This window comes from Ambystoma mexicanum, chromosome 4p (genome assembly GCF_040938575.1).
Source record: "Ambystoma mexicanum isolate Mex_15411 chromosome 4p, UKY_AmexF1_1, whole genome shotgun sequence".
Taxonomy (NCBI): domain Eukaryota; kingdom Metazoa; phylum Chordata; class Amphibia; order Caudata; family Ambystomatidae; genus Ambystoma; species Ambystoma mexicanum.
In genome coordinates this window covers 476,644,924-476,662,780 of record NC_090927.1, presented here as the reverse complement: position 1 = coordinate 476,662,780, position 17,857 = coordinate 476,644,924, and the positions used below count along the sequence as shown (strand labels likewise).

The window sequence follows — 17,857 nt, the reverse complement described above, 5'->3', positions numbered from 1 at the left end:
CCAGGGTGTGAGTGCGGTTGCGGTCACGCTGGATGCCCAAAATACATTCGACATGGTGTCCTGGAAATATACTTGGCTGGTCTTGGAAACTATGGGTATAGGGCCTAATATGATAGCATATATTAAGTTGCTGTACACTTCCCCGGTGGCCAGGGTGCGAGTTAACTCCCAAACATCCGGTCTGTTCCCTCTCTTTAGAGGAACTCGCCAGGGATGCCCGTTTTCCCCGATCCTGTTCGCCTTGGCAATAGAGCCAATGGCCGACTACCTCAGGGAGCGGCACGCGCACAAAGGGGTGCGGCTGAAAGACTCCCGTGAGATTATCTCGCTCTATGCGGACGATGTATTACTCTTTGTGAGAGACCCCGGTGTGCAGCTGGACCCAATCCTGCGCGACATCACTCGTATAGGTACATACTCTGGGTTCACTATAAACTATACTAAATCTGAAATTTTCCCCCTTACTAACTCTACGATACAACCCACCACCGAGTACCAGCTCTGCTGGTCCCCGAACGGGATCAAGTACTTGGGAGTCCAGGTGTCTCTGTCCAAAGACTCGCTGATGGCAGACAACTACCGGGCTGTCGCAGAGCAGGCCGAGGCCAAGATTGCACGCTGGCATACCCTTCCACTATCATTGGCCGGGAGACTTTCGTTGGTAAAAATTATCTTACTCCCCAAGTTGCTGTATATATTTGGTAATGTTCCCGTCTGGCCGGGTAAGAGATACTTCAGGAACCTGCATACATTATTTGCCCAATTCCTATGGCACTCTGGCGCGGTGCGTAAAAAGTGGTCCGACATGTCGCTACCCTATGATAGAGGGGGATTTACAGCCCTGGACTTGCTGCGGTATTGGACTGCTTCACAAGCACAGTTCGCATCATATTGGTACCCCGGGCCCCCGCCCCGTCCTCACGTCAAGGTGGAGGCTCTGGCAGCGGCAGGCACTAATGTAATGTCCTTGATTCTAAACCAGCAGTATGAGCCAGACTCGCCCATTGACCCTGTCTAGACCACGTGTTACGCTCACATGGTTCCCACAGGGGCGTTGATCGGACCCAGACAGCTGCGGTCTCCACCAACGTGATGCGTAGTGAAGAGATGACCGTCTAGACTGGCCCGCCTAATCTTGTCTGCTGGACTCGTAGAAGTATTCTCCTGCAAGTGGAGAAAGGAATTTAGCCACCCGTGGACTTTAGTGATGGCCCCCCCAACTGTTCTCGTTCTCCCCACTAATCACCTCCGATATCCCCTCTTGGTAACCTCACCTTATGTTTTTAAATGATGAGCTCTCCATCCTGCATGGCATGCAGGGGCGCGTAGATACCAGTTACTTCACTGGTTTGAAGGTACTGGAGGAGTTCCGGAGGAATATTGACTCCAGTGTCTATAAAGTTCAAAGAGTTCAATATGTCCGATGTTCACTCTTGTTCCATTCCCTCGTTAGGTTGCAGCTGGGTCCAAAAGAATATTGCATGGAGGCAGCTGATGGCGTTCAGGTAAGAGTCTGTATTACCAAACACTGTCCGGTAAAAGTTGCATGAGTTTAACTTGCTGTTTTCTCTCCCTTTATAGGTGCGGCATAGAAAGATGCAGCAAATTAAAGGATAATACCTCCGGTGGTAAAGCAGGTAAGCCTATGGTGGCAAAGAGATTATCTTTGTCGGTTTTCTCAGATCACCTTGTTATTCCTTTTGTTTTCCCCCCAGGTGCTGGGTTTCGACGAAGAAAATGATGGAGGCAGCGCCGAGTTGAAAGATGCGGTGGACTGGTGAGTATAACGCGGCGCTGCTGCTGGCGAAGCGACGCGTGCTGAAATAATGTCCTTTCCAGGCTCGGAGATGTGCTTGGTCCGGATTCGGGTAAGGAATCAAATAATGTCCGTGATCTAACCTCTTCTCCTTTCTTTTCCTTTTGTCTAGGAGCTCCGGATTCGAGGCTGGCGTGGCAGAAGACTGGATGCTGACTTCCAGACACGGTGAGCGTTACGCTGCTGGATGCAGAATAACACGAAGCATGAGCTGCTGTTCGGGCGTGGTTTCAATAGCATGCAAAGTAGTCCCATGTAAGAAGTTCCCCAGAACCACACCCGAGTAAAGAAATAGTCCCTGTAATAAAATAGTCCCATCCAGGCCTCACGGTGGCTTGGACTCATTTGCAGCATGGTCTGCATAAGGTAGGTAAAGTCTATGAGCCTGGCGCCTATGGCTGTTGGGGTTTTAATGAGTATCTGGATGCCTGCTCCCATGGATGATGGACTCAATCCGGATGCCCGGGGGTAGCATCATGACACCACGGTGCAGGCTTGTGGCCAGATGTTTAAAACTTGTGATGAACAATGTCCGTACTACAAATGGCTCCCCGCCTGGAACTTTCCAGGGCTGGAACCCACACATGACATCGCCCTGGCGCGACAGTGGGAGGCCCTGGGATACCGTGCCCTCACTGACTTCTATCCAGAGGGACTGTTTATAACACCGCAGACGTGGAGACCGGGTCACTCGGGTTCCGTTCTGGAGCTTCTGCAGTACTGCAGACTCCGCGCTGCCTTTCGAAATGCATGGCCTGTCTTCCCCATTGAGCCCCAGGATTCTCCTGGGATTGCCTACATCGCCAATTCGGGTGGCGCCTGCGGGGTGGTTTCTTCGTTATACAAACTCCTCTTGACCGCTGTTTCTCCCCTTCCATCCAGGGCTCGTGATGGCTGGTCCTCCGAGCTGGAGCTGGAACTCACCGATCAACAATGGGAGAAGATGTGCTCTCACACTAGCAGGGTTTCCCTGAACTTCCGCTACCGCACCATACAATATAAATTGCTCAACAGGCTGTATTACACACCATGCAGAATCTCGAGGTTTGCTAGCTCTGATCCTCGACTCTGCTCCCGCTGCGGTGCGGAGGGTGCTGATCATCTGCACATGTTTTGGAACTGCCCGGAACTGGCCACATTCTGGGGTAGAGTCATAGAGACACTATCTGACATCACTGATACTGTTGTTGAGCCCGATCCAATGGGGGTTCTGTTTGGGGTGTGGCGGCATGGGGGGGCCAGGGACACTGTCAAATTCCTGAATGTGGGCTGTATAGTTGCCAAAAATGTGTATTACAAAGCTGGAAGAGCCCTACTCCCCCTACATCCCAGAAATGGTTGAACTTACTCACGTGGTCCCGAAACTGCGAGGAGGAATTTCTGGGTATGCTCTCTGTACGTTCTCGTCCTCAAAACATATGGTCCGCATTCAACAGCTATCTAATTAGCTTAAATGACAACTCTTCGGCCGATGAGTCCTCCTAGTTTCTTCATCAACTGTCTGGTAACTTGATGCTCCACGATATGTTGTTATTCAGCTGTTGTTTTACTGCTGCCTATATGCTCTGGTATTCATCTGTATATGTACCAAATTTGTTTTTATTGCTATGATGTGTGTGTTTGCTGTATGCCTCTGTCAGCAAAAATAAAAGTAAAAAAAAAAATAAATGCTAGGAGTCGATTCCACCTTGTCACTAAAGAAAACAAGTGAGCGCCATCGCCTCTTCAACAGCCTACACTAACAAGCTTATCAATGCCTGTAAGTCCTACCTATCTCCCACCAGGTGCATGACATTAGCAAGAGCCCTAGCACTCTCCAAATTAGACTATCGCAACACGCTCTTCGTAGGAACTTCCGATTGAATCTCAACAGACTTCAAGTACTACAAAACAAATCCTTAAGATCCGCTCTAAATATTCCCAGATCCAACCACATCTCCAGCCACAGACAAAAATCCAATTGGCTCCCAGTGCGGGACAGAATCTTAGTCCGCACCCTGGCTATCACCCACAAATGCGTCTCCAACACTGCACCTAAATACCTTTCTGACAAATTGACCCTCCACCAACCGGCCCGACCTACTAGATCTTCCCACACTCACCTCCTGACAGTCCCCAGATTCAACCTCAAAACTGCAGGCAGTGCCAGCTTCCCTGTTCAAGCTGCCAACCTTTGGAACTCCCTACCATAAGAGTAGAACCGTCATTCAAGGCCTTCAAATCCAGCGTCAAACTTTGGTTAAATAACAGTACCACTAAATGATTAGTCCAAACTATCATTCATCAATACCGCTTTGTTTTCTTAGTATTGCTTAGTATTCCACTGCTCTTTCAGCCTATCTGTACTCACCTGATGGATAGACCAATGTAACCCAGGTCGACCCTCACTCACTTACATGTATATTATGTATATAATATTCTAGTGTATTATGTATTTATGCCTTGTCTGTAACATATTAAGTTCTCCAGCACCCAGTTATTTGTAGGTGCGCGATACAAATAATAAACAAATTACAAAAATGAATAAACAAATTACACAGGGCAAACAACCGAATACCCCAGGAGAGGGTGATGGAAGCAACAGACCAAGCTGGGCTAAGGAAGCATGAAGTCCATGCAGGGCTGAGAAGCTTAAAACCCCAAGAGGGAGAGACAGAAGCAACTGCACAAACAGGGCTGAGCAAGCCCATAGCCCATATGGGGTTAATGACTCAAATACACCAGAATGGGGCGAGAGAAGAGACAAACCAAGCAGGGCTGAACAGGCCTGGAAACCACGCCAGGATGACAATACAAATACCCCACGAGGGGGAGAGAAAAGCAATACCCACAGGAGCTGAGCAGACGCGAAGCCCACCCAGGACTGAGAAACCGATTACCCTACATGGCGGGGAAAATAACAGAGAAAGCTAACAGAGCAGAACATCCTTGGAGCCTACACTAGGCTAAGACTGTGAACAACCCAGGGGACAACAAGTAAACTGTTCTGGTTGTGAATACCGACCAATCCAGGTCAAAAAGGCACATCCCAGTAGAAGAGATAAATCAGACATTTTGGACTACCTGACAAACAGATTTCTAACCTCTCAGTAATATTCTTTCTGATGGAAGTTCATCCCACGGATTCCTCTCTATCTCCCAGCGTAAGCTGCTCTTCTGAACCTTTTTCTGCTGCCAGAGGATGTAGTTTGGCTACGTGTCGGCTCTGACGCCTCGAAGCATCAGACATGGTATATTTAGAGGTGCTGCGCCCCTTGACCACACTTCCACCCTTTTTCCCCCCCGAGCGCTCTGACGCTGACGGACTTCAGAACTAAGGTGTACTAGCTACCCAAGAGGGGCAGGTAGGGAGAGCGATGAATAATCAGTGGGAGGAACGTCCATTAGAAAGAACATTAGTGAGAGGTAAGTAGTTTGTTCTTCTAATGGACACCTCACGCCCAGGGATTCCTCATCTATGAGAGACTCCCAAAGCAGTACAAAGACCTGGAGGAGGATGGTAACAAGGACACCACCTAAACCAGAAAACTCTGAAGCACTGCTATGCCAAAACGAGCATCCTGACAAGTCAAACAAGGAGGGAGGATTTCCTTCCTCACTCCTTCCCGGCATCAGGCACAATAAGGCCCATCTAAGCAGCAAAGAGGAAGCAGCATGCCTGGATTCTTATCTCACACCACAAGGCACCTTTTTGTTGATGCATACCAACAGTCACCTGCAGGTAAGCCCATTTGGGCTGGCAACTGGGTGGACTCACACACGGTGGAATCTGGGCATGAAAAGAATCAACACTTATTGAAAAACACCTTTAAATAGCAGCAATAGCAAAACGAGTGACTGCCACTGCTTGTTTGGACACCTGTGACTGTTATCCTCGGCTCGATCTTGCCTTCTTGCCTACTCAAAATGGTGGCCCCATATGAGCACTGAGGGCCTTTGTGAATGTCCTGGCCCAGTAGATCAGGGCCAATCAGGGTCACCAGCAGGGAACGCTGGCCCCTTCCCAAGGCCCACTCCTAAGGCCCTTGTTTGTGCCTGCCCGGGCCGAGAAAGGCCTGGAGGGCCGGCCCGCCCACTATTCATGCCTCGGCCACCAGACTTGATCCTTGGACATCTATGCTCTCTGCATCACTAGAACTGAGTGATGGCTGAACTCTTACATTGCCACCTCCACAATCCTACTGAAAATGTATACTCTGCATTTGCTCTCTGCACTCTTTGCCTCTACTAATCTACATCTATCACTGCATCTGAACCTCCTTAAAAAGAAAAGAAAAATTAGATTTTAGGTTAGGTCTACTTTTACATCTGCGCACCTCTTATCTCTTGACATTCTCTTCCTTTCTGGACTGCATTTATGCCTTGCAACCACTTCCACTAGGCCACCTAGTGAATTTAGCTAGAACTGTGCTGTGCAGCCACTCTTCTTTCATCCTCGACTAACCTCTGTTGCCCTTTGACTCTCCCCAATCTCTCTTATTTTCTCTAACTGCTAGATTATCTCCTATCCCCCCTCTCTCACGAAGTCCGATAGAAAAAAAGCACAAAAAAGACATCTTGAGTGCAGACTCTGGACTTCCCATCTCAGACACCTACGTCAGCGTTTCCTCCAGAGAGGTTTTCACTGATATCCTCTTCTCTGTCCCCTCTCCAGATCTATGGACCCCCCCATCTCATCTCCACTCTCTCTCCTTCCACATCCTCTACCATTAATGGTGGCACCAATCCACTTGAGCGGCTTCTCATTTTCACGTTCCTTCGTTAATGTCTATCACATTGGCACAATCTTGGTTTAGGGTCCACAACCCAACATCTTTCTCTTTGACCGGATCCTGCCTACTCTCATTAACTTCATTCATTCTCCTGCATCTCCCCCTACTACTCTCCCTCTCGACTGTTTGGTCTCTCAAGGCGGGAGGCCAGCCTGATCGCTCACCTCCATGTAATTCATGTGCTCCCGGGTCTCTGCTGGTCACTGTAAGGTCTTGGAGGGGAGCACCCTAACCTTTCAGGCACACATCCATGACTAGAGTAAATTGGGGCCAAGGTTGCCAAAACAACACCCCTCTCAGAAAGTTGTCTCTCAGGGACCACCATTGCAAGCCTCCAGAAACTCTCACCGAGACCTGAAGGTCTGATAACTGTCCCTTAAACTGAGACCATTATGAACTCATAAGCCATTTTAGCAACCTCATACGTGAGCCTCTAGCACCACAAGGAGGCAGAAAGCCATTAGGTCCAGCAAGCACAGAAAAGTGAGGTGAGGTTTAAGGGAACGTTTTCCTCTGTTTGGAAGACTTGAACCATCTTGCAGATGTTTGTCCTCGGGCAGAAGCCCAAGCTGTACGTCTGGTACAGGTGTGCCAACATCAGTTCTGGGGAGTGGGCTCCGATGAGCCAGTTGTCCAGAAAGGAAAAAGCAACTGACGTGAGCCCCCACCACAGCAACTTGGTGAAAACCCTGGATGCCCAAGAAAGACTAAACAGTATGACCTTGAACTGGTAGTAACCCACCTTGAATCTCAGGTACTTTATGTGCTTCTTGTGGGAGGCCACATGGAAGTAAGCATTCTTGCAATCCAGGGAAATCATCCAATCGTTCAGGTCCAGAATCCTGAAATTGTCCTTGTGTATGCATAAGTCCAGAAGCTGCAGATCTAGGATAGGTCTCAGACTTCTGTAATAGGGACAATTTCATGCATGTGCCAATTCCCTTTAACCTTAGACCTCACATGTTTTTTTACTAGGATTTTTGTGTTTCTTACTGTTTAATGGAGTCTGCTAAACTCCATAGGAATCTGCTTTTCCCAAGAACAGTAAGAAGACCCCTGTCTTACTAACCTTTTCCTTTGTGGGTCCAGCACACACCACCCTATGTCGAGTGCTGGGGGGTTACTTAGTAACTCCTTTAACACACACCTCATGTAACATTCTGCTACACTAACTCACTTAAATAGCTGGTGGCAGTGGTTTCATTGTTACTACATTGTGCCATATATCTGCAGGCTGATACCTCAGCTGCAGTACAGCACCCCATCTTCCTTTTTTGCTATTTCTTCTCAGTTAGTTTCTCCTGGGCTTTTACTCGGTTTGAATTGGGTTTGAGTCCTTTGTGTGTTTTGCCTTTGGCGGGCTTTAGCCCTGAAGCCCACACAGGCTCCAGTGTGTCTGGAAAGGCAGGCAGTGAGGAAGGGTCCCGAACCGTGCCTGCCCTTTGTCTCTAGGTGGGCCTGAGTGAAACCAATTCTGATTGGCTAGCTGGCTGTCCTGGAGGATTGACAGCCTAGCACTGCGAATGAACGGGAACTTGCTTTAAAAGGCAAGGTTTTTGGGACTAGAGGCAGAGCCGACCACTAGAGGACGAAGAAGACGAAAAGAGATGCCAGCAGCACCCACCTGGACCGCGAAGTGCCCGGTGAAGCCCTGCAGCTGTGCTGAACCCGTTTTCATTTCGACTGGGAAGCCCGGTACAGGCAACTTCCTCCCCTAGGCTGGTGGGATCAACTAGCCTCAAGGCAAACTCCATTTTGTCAAAACCCCTGACTTGCTGCGACTTTCCAAGGCTGCAGAATCTCAATACCCAGGTACCCCTGACCGTCTCCGAGTGCATTGTTTTCCCAAGTGCGAATCCGGCCAAAACTTTTTGGGCATTCAGAAGGCCCTATAGAAGCAGGAAATCTTCATCCAGAGTCCCCTCAGCAGAGTCCAGGACTGAGGGATCAATTAACTTCTAACCGGAGCTGTTCATTCTTATTTGGCGCTGAGAAAAAGACGCCAAAACCACAAAGACGCTGAATCAAGGAGAATACATTGCTGCTGAGTCCCTCTCGTCCTCCCAGACGTCCTCCCTTTCGTCACCACGACCAAGGACCAGGAACAAGGGACTGCTCCACTGCAACCAAAAGGCATCCAACTGTAACAAATCTTTCAGTTCAAAGGTACTGTAGGGCTTGGGGAACATCAATCTTTTGCCATTTATGGTGCTTCCTACAATGGAGAGTGCTATTTTACCCTATTCTGTGTTGACCTCAACTCACTTGCCTTTCAGCTTGTGCTTCTTCAAGGTAACTCCTCTTGAGATGCTGTGATTTTCTATTTGAACTACTGACTATTTAAGAACATTGTGTAAGGAGAGAGCATCAGAACTTTGAACTTGCCCATTGACTTTGGTTGTCTTGGCTCCCTAAAGGACCCCTTCTGAACCTATTGGCGTTAGCAGTGCTTTTTCCCTTAAAGGTTTTAATTGTTGAACACTATTATTGCTGGGATAAAAGACTGCCTACATCCCTTTGGGAGAATCAAACTGTTTTTGTAGAATACCAGTATGTTCTGATCTACCCATAACCTTTCCCTCCCTTATAACTTAATACTGCAAAGGTGATACAAAATAAGTGTTATTATTGACCTCAAATGACATCACCCATGGTGCTGGAAAATTATAACATGAAAGAATTACTCACCTGCTTTATTGTTTTCTTTATGAATTGAATCCTAACTTGGGATTAATCTTATTTATTTATTGTGTGAATTAGTTTAGACATTAAACTTTACACACAGATACATAGCTACAGCAAAAATATTTCATACACCGAAAAAAGTAGTTTCATAAGATTCATTACACTGATTAAAAGCCTATAATTTGGATTATTTAATATATTCAACCATAGACCTTAACAAGATAAAAGCGGGCGAATAGTAAATTATGTCTTCAAAATCTCTTCACGATACATAGTTAGAACTGAGCAGTCAACAATAAGGTGCTTCAAAGTTTCCTCACTTAATTTACAGCAATGGCACAAACGCTCACACAATGGGAGTCCTCCATGACCACCCATTAGTTTTTGCTTTTTAAAGAATGCTTTAAATATCTTTGTATATATGTTTAAATAAATATGTATATTATAACTTTAAGTGTGTAAGTGTTTACTTCGATACCTGTGTTTACTGATTTCTTTGTACAGCTCTACAGCTCACCTTACCCCTCTTAAGGTATGCCTGAATGCTCAGTCACACTACCATCGTGTGTAGTACAGGCATATATTAAAAGGTGGGTTACCTAATATCAGGAGAGAATTCTTGTGTAGTCCCACACCAGTTGGACTGCACCAATTCTTACCTAACATTCCATCCTTTTTTGGCACAAGAAAATAGGTTTAATACCAATCATTGCCTTGTTCTGAGCAGGGTGTTCGTTCTGTGCCCCCTTTTGCCAGAAAAAGGGTGCGATAGATTGATACAACATGCAGTTCTGCGTGTTTGATTTGATTTGAAACCCGCATATTTCCTCATGTACGAGGAAAGCCAGACAGACTGTATCTGGGCACAGATGTTTGTTGCAGTGAGCAGTGGCATGATGGAGAAAAAGGTGGGTTTTGAGCTTCATACGAAATAAAGAATAAAAATCCGTTTTTCAAAGGTCAGAGGGGAGGGAGCTCCAGGCATGATAGTAAAGGCAAATGCGGTCCACGTCCAAAACAGACATTTGACACCCACAGTGGACGCAGGGCTTTAATCCTGACAACTTTGCTGGATTTGTTCCTAAAACAAGCAGCAGAGTGTGTGGGAAAAAAGGAATTAAGGTCACAGGGTGCAGCGCCTCTATATATACCAATCCGGACGTCACGCCCGGTGCATCGCGTAGTGGCGTCGTGCAGAGCTGACTGAGAGCCACGCTGCACCCCCTTGGCAGCAGAAATGTTTCTGATGAGTAGCTGTGCTGGGAGATAGATATCAAAAAAGGAGAAATCTGTGGGAGGAAGAAGTCCATTAGAAAGGGTAGTAAGAGCAACTTAGGAATGTTTGACTTCATGCTCTCTGTGATAGTGCGAGTTTGAACTTCATCAGAAGAAGCGGTTAAGCACAGGGTATCCACTGCACAGGTTACTATGGGTCTAGAACAGGAATTGGTGTCATTGCAACTTATGAGTATGGTGATATGTCTAGTTTGCTTGCAACACAAGAGTTGCTATGCAGCTGCAGTAATGACTCCACAGACTGGTAGTCTAAAATCAATTCCTCTGTAAGCACTAACTACCTGTGACCGAGATCCATTTGTAAACTGTACGACATGTCTTCGTCGTCCTTCTCACTTTCAGATGTGTCTCAGAATCTTCTAGATTAAAAATGCCTGCCATGGCTAAAATACTAAGACTCTTTAATAGTGTTCTGCAGAACCTGCTCTGAAGGAGCAGGGGACATTGGTGCCAACGATAATAGCTTTTGGAGCATCAAGTAAGTGGCCGTCGGCATAGAGTAGGAGGTAGTATGTGACCACCAGGCTGAATGCGGGTATTGGCACCGGCTCTTCAGGTGCCCTACTGTGGCCCGAGCCCTTAAGCGTTCAAGCGCAAAATTTGATCACCTACAAGTTGACCTTGGGACAATCAGCGGGATTTGCTACCTAGGAGTCACAGGGGCATGCTCAAAATGATGCTATACACATTAGATGAAGGGTCTCTCGGGGAGACCACGCCTCCACCATGAGGAAAGATATACACTGGCTCCTGGTAACAGCTCAAATCCAATTTAAGGCAGCCACAATGGTACAAAGCCCCTAAAAATCTGAAGGAAAGATTGGTCATCTATGATCCAAGAAGGACTCTGCGCTCAAGCAATTCTGCCTTCTTATGTTGCCCCACATTCAAGCAGGCAAATGGTTTACACAGATCCTTTCCAGTCAAGGCAGCTCATGTCTGGAATTCCCTTCCTCTAGAGTTGCGACAGGAATCTAATCTCTTCACTTTTCGAAAATCCCTGAAGACTTTGCTGTTTAGCTGAAGATTGCTTTTTCAATAGAACCCCCTGAGATGTGTCCTTCGCTATGTTCGTATCTTGTGTCTCTGTGTGTCCTGATGCCTGTGGTTTTCGGCACATTTGAAAGAAACAAATAAATGAGTTTTATTTAACGCATTTCACCAAAATGTAGATGGGGTTGGGTAACGTGCGCAGTACTGTGAGTTGCGGTCTGTGCGTCTATCCGGGTTAGTCATTGGTCAGATGTTGAAGAAGCCATGTTTGAGAGATTTGTTGTGGGGGAATTCTGAGCCGATACAGAGGGTGGGTGCGTGAAAATATAAAAATTGTTTTGGGGGTGCTACCTTTGCAGATGAGTTGTGTGATACAAGCTTGTTGGTCAATTGGCTATGCAAGGAGCGTGTGCCACCAGATACGTGGAGCTTAGCTGCCAAGTACACTAGTGTGCAACTCTTTGACTGATTGCTGGGGACATTATGCACTTCTCTCCGAGGAGACTGTTCCCATAGATGTATTGCATGCTTATTGAGCTGGTACACTCTTTTTGAGTCAGGGCGAGAGCTAACAATGACAAAAATTAGACTGGTATATTATGAGAATATTGTGAGTGATAAGAGTCACAATAGAGCAACACCTTACACAATTCTGAAAAGTACAAGAGTATTGTGGTGAAGGAGGACAATATGGGTCTAGGCAATCGACAATGTTGGCGATCAGAGACTAATTGATTGCAACAAGAACTAAAAATATAAACTAAGTCAGATTGTTCCTGTTACCCATTTCTCAACCAGGAAGAAAGTTGAATGTACTCACCATTTTGTATGCCTAGCCCAGAGTTCCCTTTCCTCCTTACCTATGTGATGTTGTCCCCGGGGAAGAGGTTGGGACGGGCGCATGTTGCACAGGAGCATTCTGCATTTAAAAATATGATAGGCAGGACACATGCACTGTCACACAGTCCGCTCAGGCACTCCCTTGCACATACTACTCTCCCGTCATTCCATTTAACACTATGGAATCTTATTAGAGTGGGGGTCGCAGAAGGGTCACATGAGGGGGAAGGGGACTACAGACTGAGATTACATCATTCGCTACAGAACTCATTTCAGTCTTCGCCTGCATCCTAAAGTAAATATAATCTTTTCAACATCCAACCACCCTAATTCTCTCCCAGGAGAAAGGCACACAACTACTTAATTCCCAGACAAGAGGTACATAAGCCGATGTAACCCTTGCCCGTCCACACCAATTGACCCTTATTAACCACCTCACTTAAAAATCTACCACCACGTTACACCACATACAGCCCCTCCCCCCACATGGGTGCTTCAGTCCTATTGGGTAACACATTTACATTGTTTGAGCTGTGGCATTATAGTCATCTACTTAGTATTATAGTTGTTATAGTATACATATGGGGGACTCCATTTCTTTAACCAGGAAAGGGGAAGAAATTTAAAACAAACAACTACCCCAGCAAAACTAATAACTGAGGTGTCAACCGAGTCCTGGGACAAATGTTAGGTAACACATGACAAGTTATTTAAATTTCACAATGCATCCTCTAAAGGCTAAAGGCCGAAGAACACTGGTTCAGAAGCAAATACATAAACCAAGTTTAAAAGAGGTAAAGGTAAGACATAGCAATACGTGATTTTGTCTTTCTGGAACAAGCACAGAAATGCCTTGCTGATAAAGGAGTCTAGAATAGCACTTTTGTTTTCTTGCACTTGTAATTAAACCTCATACAGGTACCATCAAGCATATTGACCCACCTGCCAACTTATGTTGCTGTGGCGAGGTGCCTCCTCAAGGCCAATGGCGTTCAAATCTTCGAAGCTAAAGCTGAGATCATAGGCTTGACCAGAAAGGTCAGTGTGGGGTAATTCGTTGCTTGGGGCTGGGCGACGAACAGCTTCAGTGTGAGGTAAATTAGTTCTGGTGTGATCCAATGCAGCTCTGGGTTCTTCAGGAAGCACCTGACACTCCATATTTCTCATCTCTAGCAGCTAAACCGGAACCAAAGGAACATGGGTGAAATACCTGCATTATTAATAAAAGGGTGCTTGGAAAAGCAGTAGGAAATGTGTTTATCATTAAATTCAAAATCTACATACAGAAGTAATATTTACTGATGGGTCTTAAAGTTCCAGGAGTTTAATACGCATTTCTTTCTAGTGAAAAACAGGTTCATCCGAGTGCTTGCTTATTATGTCTGATCAGAAAACCTTTCCCTTATTCATAATCAACTGGTAAACAAACATAAAAAGATGGAGCCATACCCACAGCCAACATATTTGTACAGAACACAGGTTAGAATTATTTTTCTTTGTAAAATGGAATGATGCATGCCACCTAATAAGCATTAAAAGAATCATTTATCTTACCGCACTTTTGAAAAGATGCCAGTCTCCAAAATTCATAGTCAACTCCTTCTTCAATTCATCAGTGTTGCATTGAACCAAGACACGGCCATTTATATTTGCCTAAATGAAACCAAACGTGTACAATAAAAACCTGTGCAGAAATCAATATTCCAAAGAAAGTTCCAACCACTGGAAGACTGAACATTAATGGAAACATGACTAGAAAAGACATAAAGAGACAATTCATATAGGACACATCCTATCCATGGTCGTCAACCTTTTGGGAGTCTGTTTTTTTCACTTGGTCTATATCCAGTTTGGCTACTACCTCATGTTATACCATTACTCAAACTACCTAGCACTACCTTCTTGTGCTTTAATCCACATGTCTGTGTGGTCCTCCTTTCCTTTATTTTGATGTTTGTACTAAGTAGTCTTTCACCTCTTTTGATGCATTCTCTTTAACTCTTTTGTTTGGAGTCTTTTCACTCTCCCTCCCCCACACCGCAGAGGACTGTAGGTAAAAGTCTGTACACTTTGGCTTGCTTTTGGTGTGATAATGTTGGATACTACTGCTTACAACCTTGCCCTGAGAAAGGGCTTTACAGTGAGAAACGCATTTGCTGCTCGACCATTAAAACCTTGACTTTGCTCGATGTTTCGGGCGTCTCTTTCCCTAACCTGTATAGGGTGTTCAACAGCAATCTCTCGTTATCCGCGTACGTGAATTCAGTTGTAAAGAATGCTCGATGGAGTCCTCCGTCTCAACACCCACTGAATCACTCTTGTCTCTGCTAAATTACCATTTTATATCATCATACCAGAAAAACCTCTACTCAAACTATGAAAAAGAAATGTAAAGACAGAGCAGCCGATCTCCTTCATTAAGCTTGCTACATGACACAAATTCTGAAGTCTTAACAGTGGCTCCCAATGAAGAAAAGTGTACATAAACAGGGCTCGCAGTCTACTAGCCCACTAGCTTTGGCAACAAGATTTTATGAAGGGAAAATACGATTTGCATCCTACTCGATCTTGCTGGCAAGTATGGGGATGTTTGAAACTTGTATTGGACATTTACTGCAAACACATTTTTCACAGTAAATGGCCAATGAGTTTAACTTTGCATGGCTGGCCTTTGGGTGGAAGCATTGTCAAGTGGCACAGCGAGTAGAGCGCTCGCTTTGACATCAGTGCAGAGCCTGCGAACGCAGGTTCGAATCCCGGCAGCGCCAAACTCAGCGTTTCATCCTTCCGAGGTCGATAAATGAGCACCACACACCGTGGGTAATAATAAGCAGCGCTCAGATACCTAAGGGTTTGTAGCGCTATATAAATGCCAAATTATTATTATTATTATTATTATTATTATTATTGTTGTATCAAATATGAGTGTGCTTATGGTGCCATGCACCATTTTATAGCTAGTACTGTTAAATACTTTGCCACCCGTCTCCATGGGGCAAGTGCATTTCTCTTAGGTCGAGTATATAAACTAAGGGATTCGCTCTGCGGGTCTTGTGGCACTATTAAGAATTTGCAAGGCCTGATAAATCCTCTCCTAGTTCGATTCCACAATACCTCTCCAGATTATTCCAACCATAATCTGAACCCAGTTAAAATTCACCCAGCAACATGCATGAGATTTGGAGTAAATTATCTTCAAACACAGGTATATTTCATTAAATTCCAAAGATACTTGAAAACCTATTGTTGCCACTCTGCATAATAGGCAGGCTCCCACATATGGCTGTTTGTTCAGCTTGGTCGTGCCTTCTAACAGACAAATTCCTAAAACAGACTACACCATGCCAATCAAGTTTTGAACTACATGGAACCATACTTTTTAAGGCTTCCAAACCACCCATTCTACATCTTGCAGAATGCGAGGCACTGCAGATCCTTCCAGCCCCTGCTGTAAAAACCAACGTAAAATTGAATGGATTGCTCCAATGTCATTCTATTAAGGCCTCCCTCCAACTCCTGCTCCCCACCGAAGACTCAGAGGCAACTAAACACTGGTGTGTAGTGCTGTACAAATCCGAATAAAATAAAGACATGGCAAGTAGAGTGCCTTTAGTGGTCACAAAACAAAACAGGTTATAAATATGTTCACAATGTCCAGCAACACTCTGAGCAACTGCCTCACACAAGTAAGTAAATGTATGATGGCTAACAACCTAAAACTCCAATAATACACTCCATAAACTATGCTACTATGTAAAGTATACCGTCTTATGTAGCTAGACTGCATTACTGTAAAATTATATTGATATATAAAACCAAGACTAAGTATACCTGTAAAACTAAGCTGTGATACCTAAGGGTTTGGGCATACTACAAATGCAATAAATAAAAATAAAATAAATAAATAAAAATTGAATGCAGCCAAAACAAAAATAAAGTCTCACCCCACCTCTCCCATAAATCACCCCTAACATGGCCCCAGGAAATGGGTAACTGCCCTAGAAGAACTAAAGTGATCAAGAATCTCTGCATACTAAGGGAAGAACAAATTACTTGCCTCCCTGCAATGTTCTTTCTGACGGATGTTCCTACCACAGATTTCTTATCTATGAAATCCCTATCCCAGCACAGCTGTTCATCAGAAATATTTCAGCCAACATGGGGCGCCCTGTGGTTCTACATCGGTTATGTCCGATGCCTAAATGCGTCCAACACCGGATATGATGCTGGGTCAGTATATATAGCGGCTCAACGCGCAGTTCACCCAGTTCCACCCTTTTTCCCTGGCACACTGAAGCTGACGGCCCGTAGAACCGATGGTGTACTAGCTACCGCAAGAGGGGCAGATAGAGAGGGCAATGAGAAATCCGTGGCAGGAACATCCATCAAAAAGAACATTACCAAGAGTTAAGTAATTTGTTCTTCAAATTGGATTATTTCCTGTCACGGATTACTGATGTATGATAGACTCCCAAAGCAGTATGTAAAACTTGAGGAGGGAGGAGGCAAGGACACCACTAAATCAGAAAACTCTGAAGGACTGCCCTACCAAAACGGGCACCCTGGCAGGCAAGGGAATCCAAGCAGTAATTAATGCTTAGCAAACGTGTGCACAAACACCCACGTTACCACCAGAAAATGTCCAGGACAGGGACTCCCCTCTGCAGGACAGAGGTGGCAGGCACTCCTCTGGCAGAATGACGCTCAGGCACATCCTTCCCAGCCAGGTCATAGCATCCGGAGATGCAGAGAATGATCCACCTGGACAGGGTCCGTTTGGTCATAGCCCTGCCAGCACAGGCAGCAGTATAACCAACAAAAACCTGGGCATCTTTTCTAGCCTCTCTAGTACGAGAAATGTTGAATTTAAGGGCCCGTATCAGCTACAGTTGATGGAATCATTCATCTGCCTTGGAAGGAAGGCAAATGAAAACACAGGGAGATGGATCTTCTGAGAGAGATGGAAATCCAAGACACCTTCGGCAGAAAGGAGGGTCTCTCTCTCTCTCAATCTCACCTTCTCTTTGTAAAAAAAATGAGGGAGGTAAAACAGACAATGCTCAAGAGTGAGCAATCTAATAGAACATGAATGGAGGGGCTCAAATAGAGCGCCTATAAGAAATGTTAAAACTAAATTCAAACCCCACGCCAGAACCACAAAAAATGAGGAGGAAACTGGTTACACAAGCACTGCAAGAACTGCATAAGAGTGGGTATTGTGAAAAATGAGCCCTGTTCAGAGGACCTCTTGAACACAGAAATAGTGGTGGGATAACCCTTCACATTCCAATCTGCAGGCACGTTTGGGTCAAGGAAAGCAGAAAATCCAACACAAGGGACAGAGGACAAGATAAAGGATCCAGGTCCCTATACTAGCACCAAATCAAAAATGTACACCACATGCAGGGATACATGTATTTCGTAGTGGGCCTCACCGCTGAAAGGGGCACATCAG

General features: G+C 45.5%; 1 protein-coding gene across 4 annotated transcripts in view; it reads right to left on the bottom strand.

Annotated features, from left to right (window-relative positions):
• Positions 1-17,857, bottom strand: part of KIDINS220 (kinase D interacting substrate 220) — a 1,499,978-nt gene that overhangs the window by 30,543 nt on the left and 1,451,578 nt on the right. For all 4 annotated transcript variants that reach the window (XM_069606010.1, XM_069606012.1, XM_069606011.1 and 1 more), the window contains 2 exons: positions 13,957-14,055; positions 13,345-13,578 (listed from right to left, as the gene is read on the bottom strand). In XM_069606010.1, coding sequence (XP_069462111.1) covers positions 13,345-13,578; positions 13,957-14,055 — 333 coding nt within the window. The remainder of the gene's footprint in view (positions 1-13,344; positions 13,579-13,956; positions 14,056-17,857) is intronic.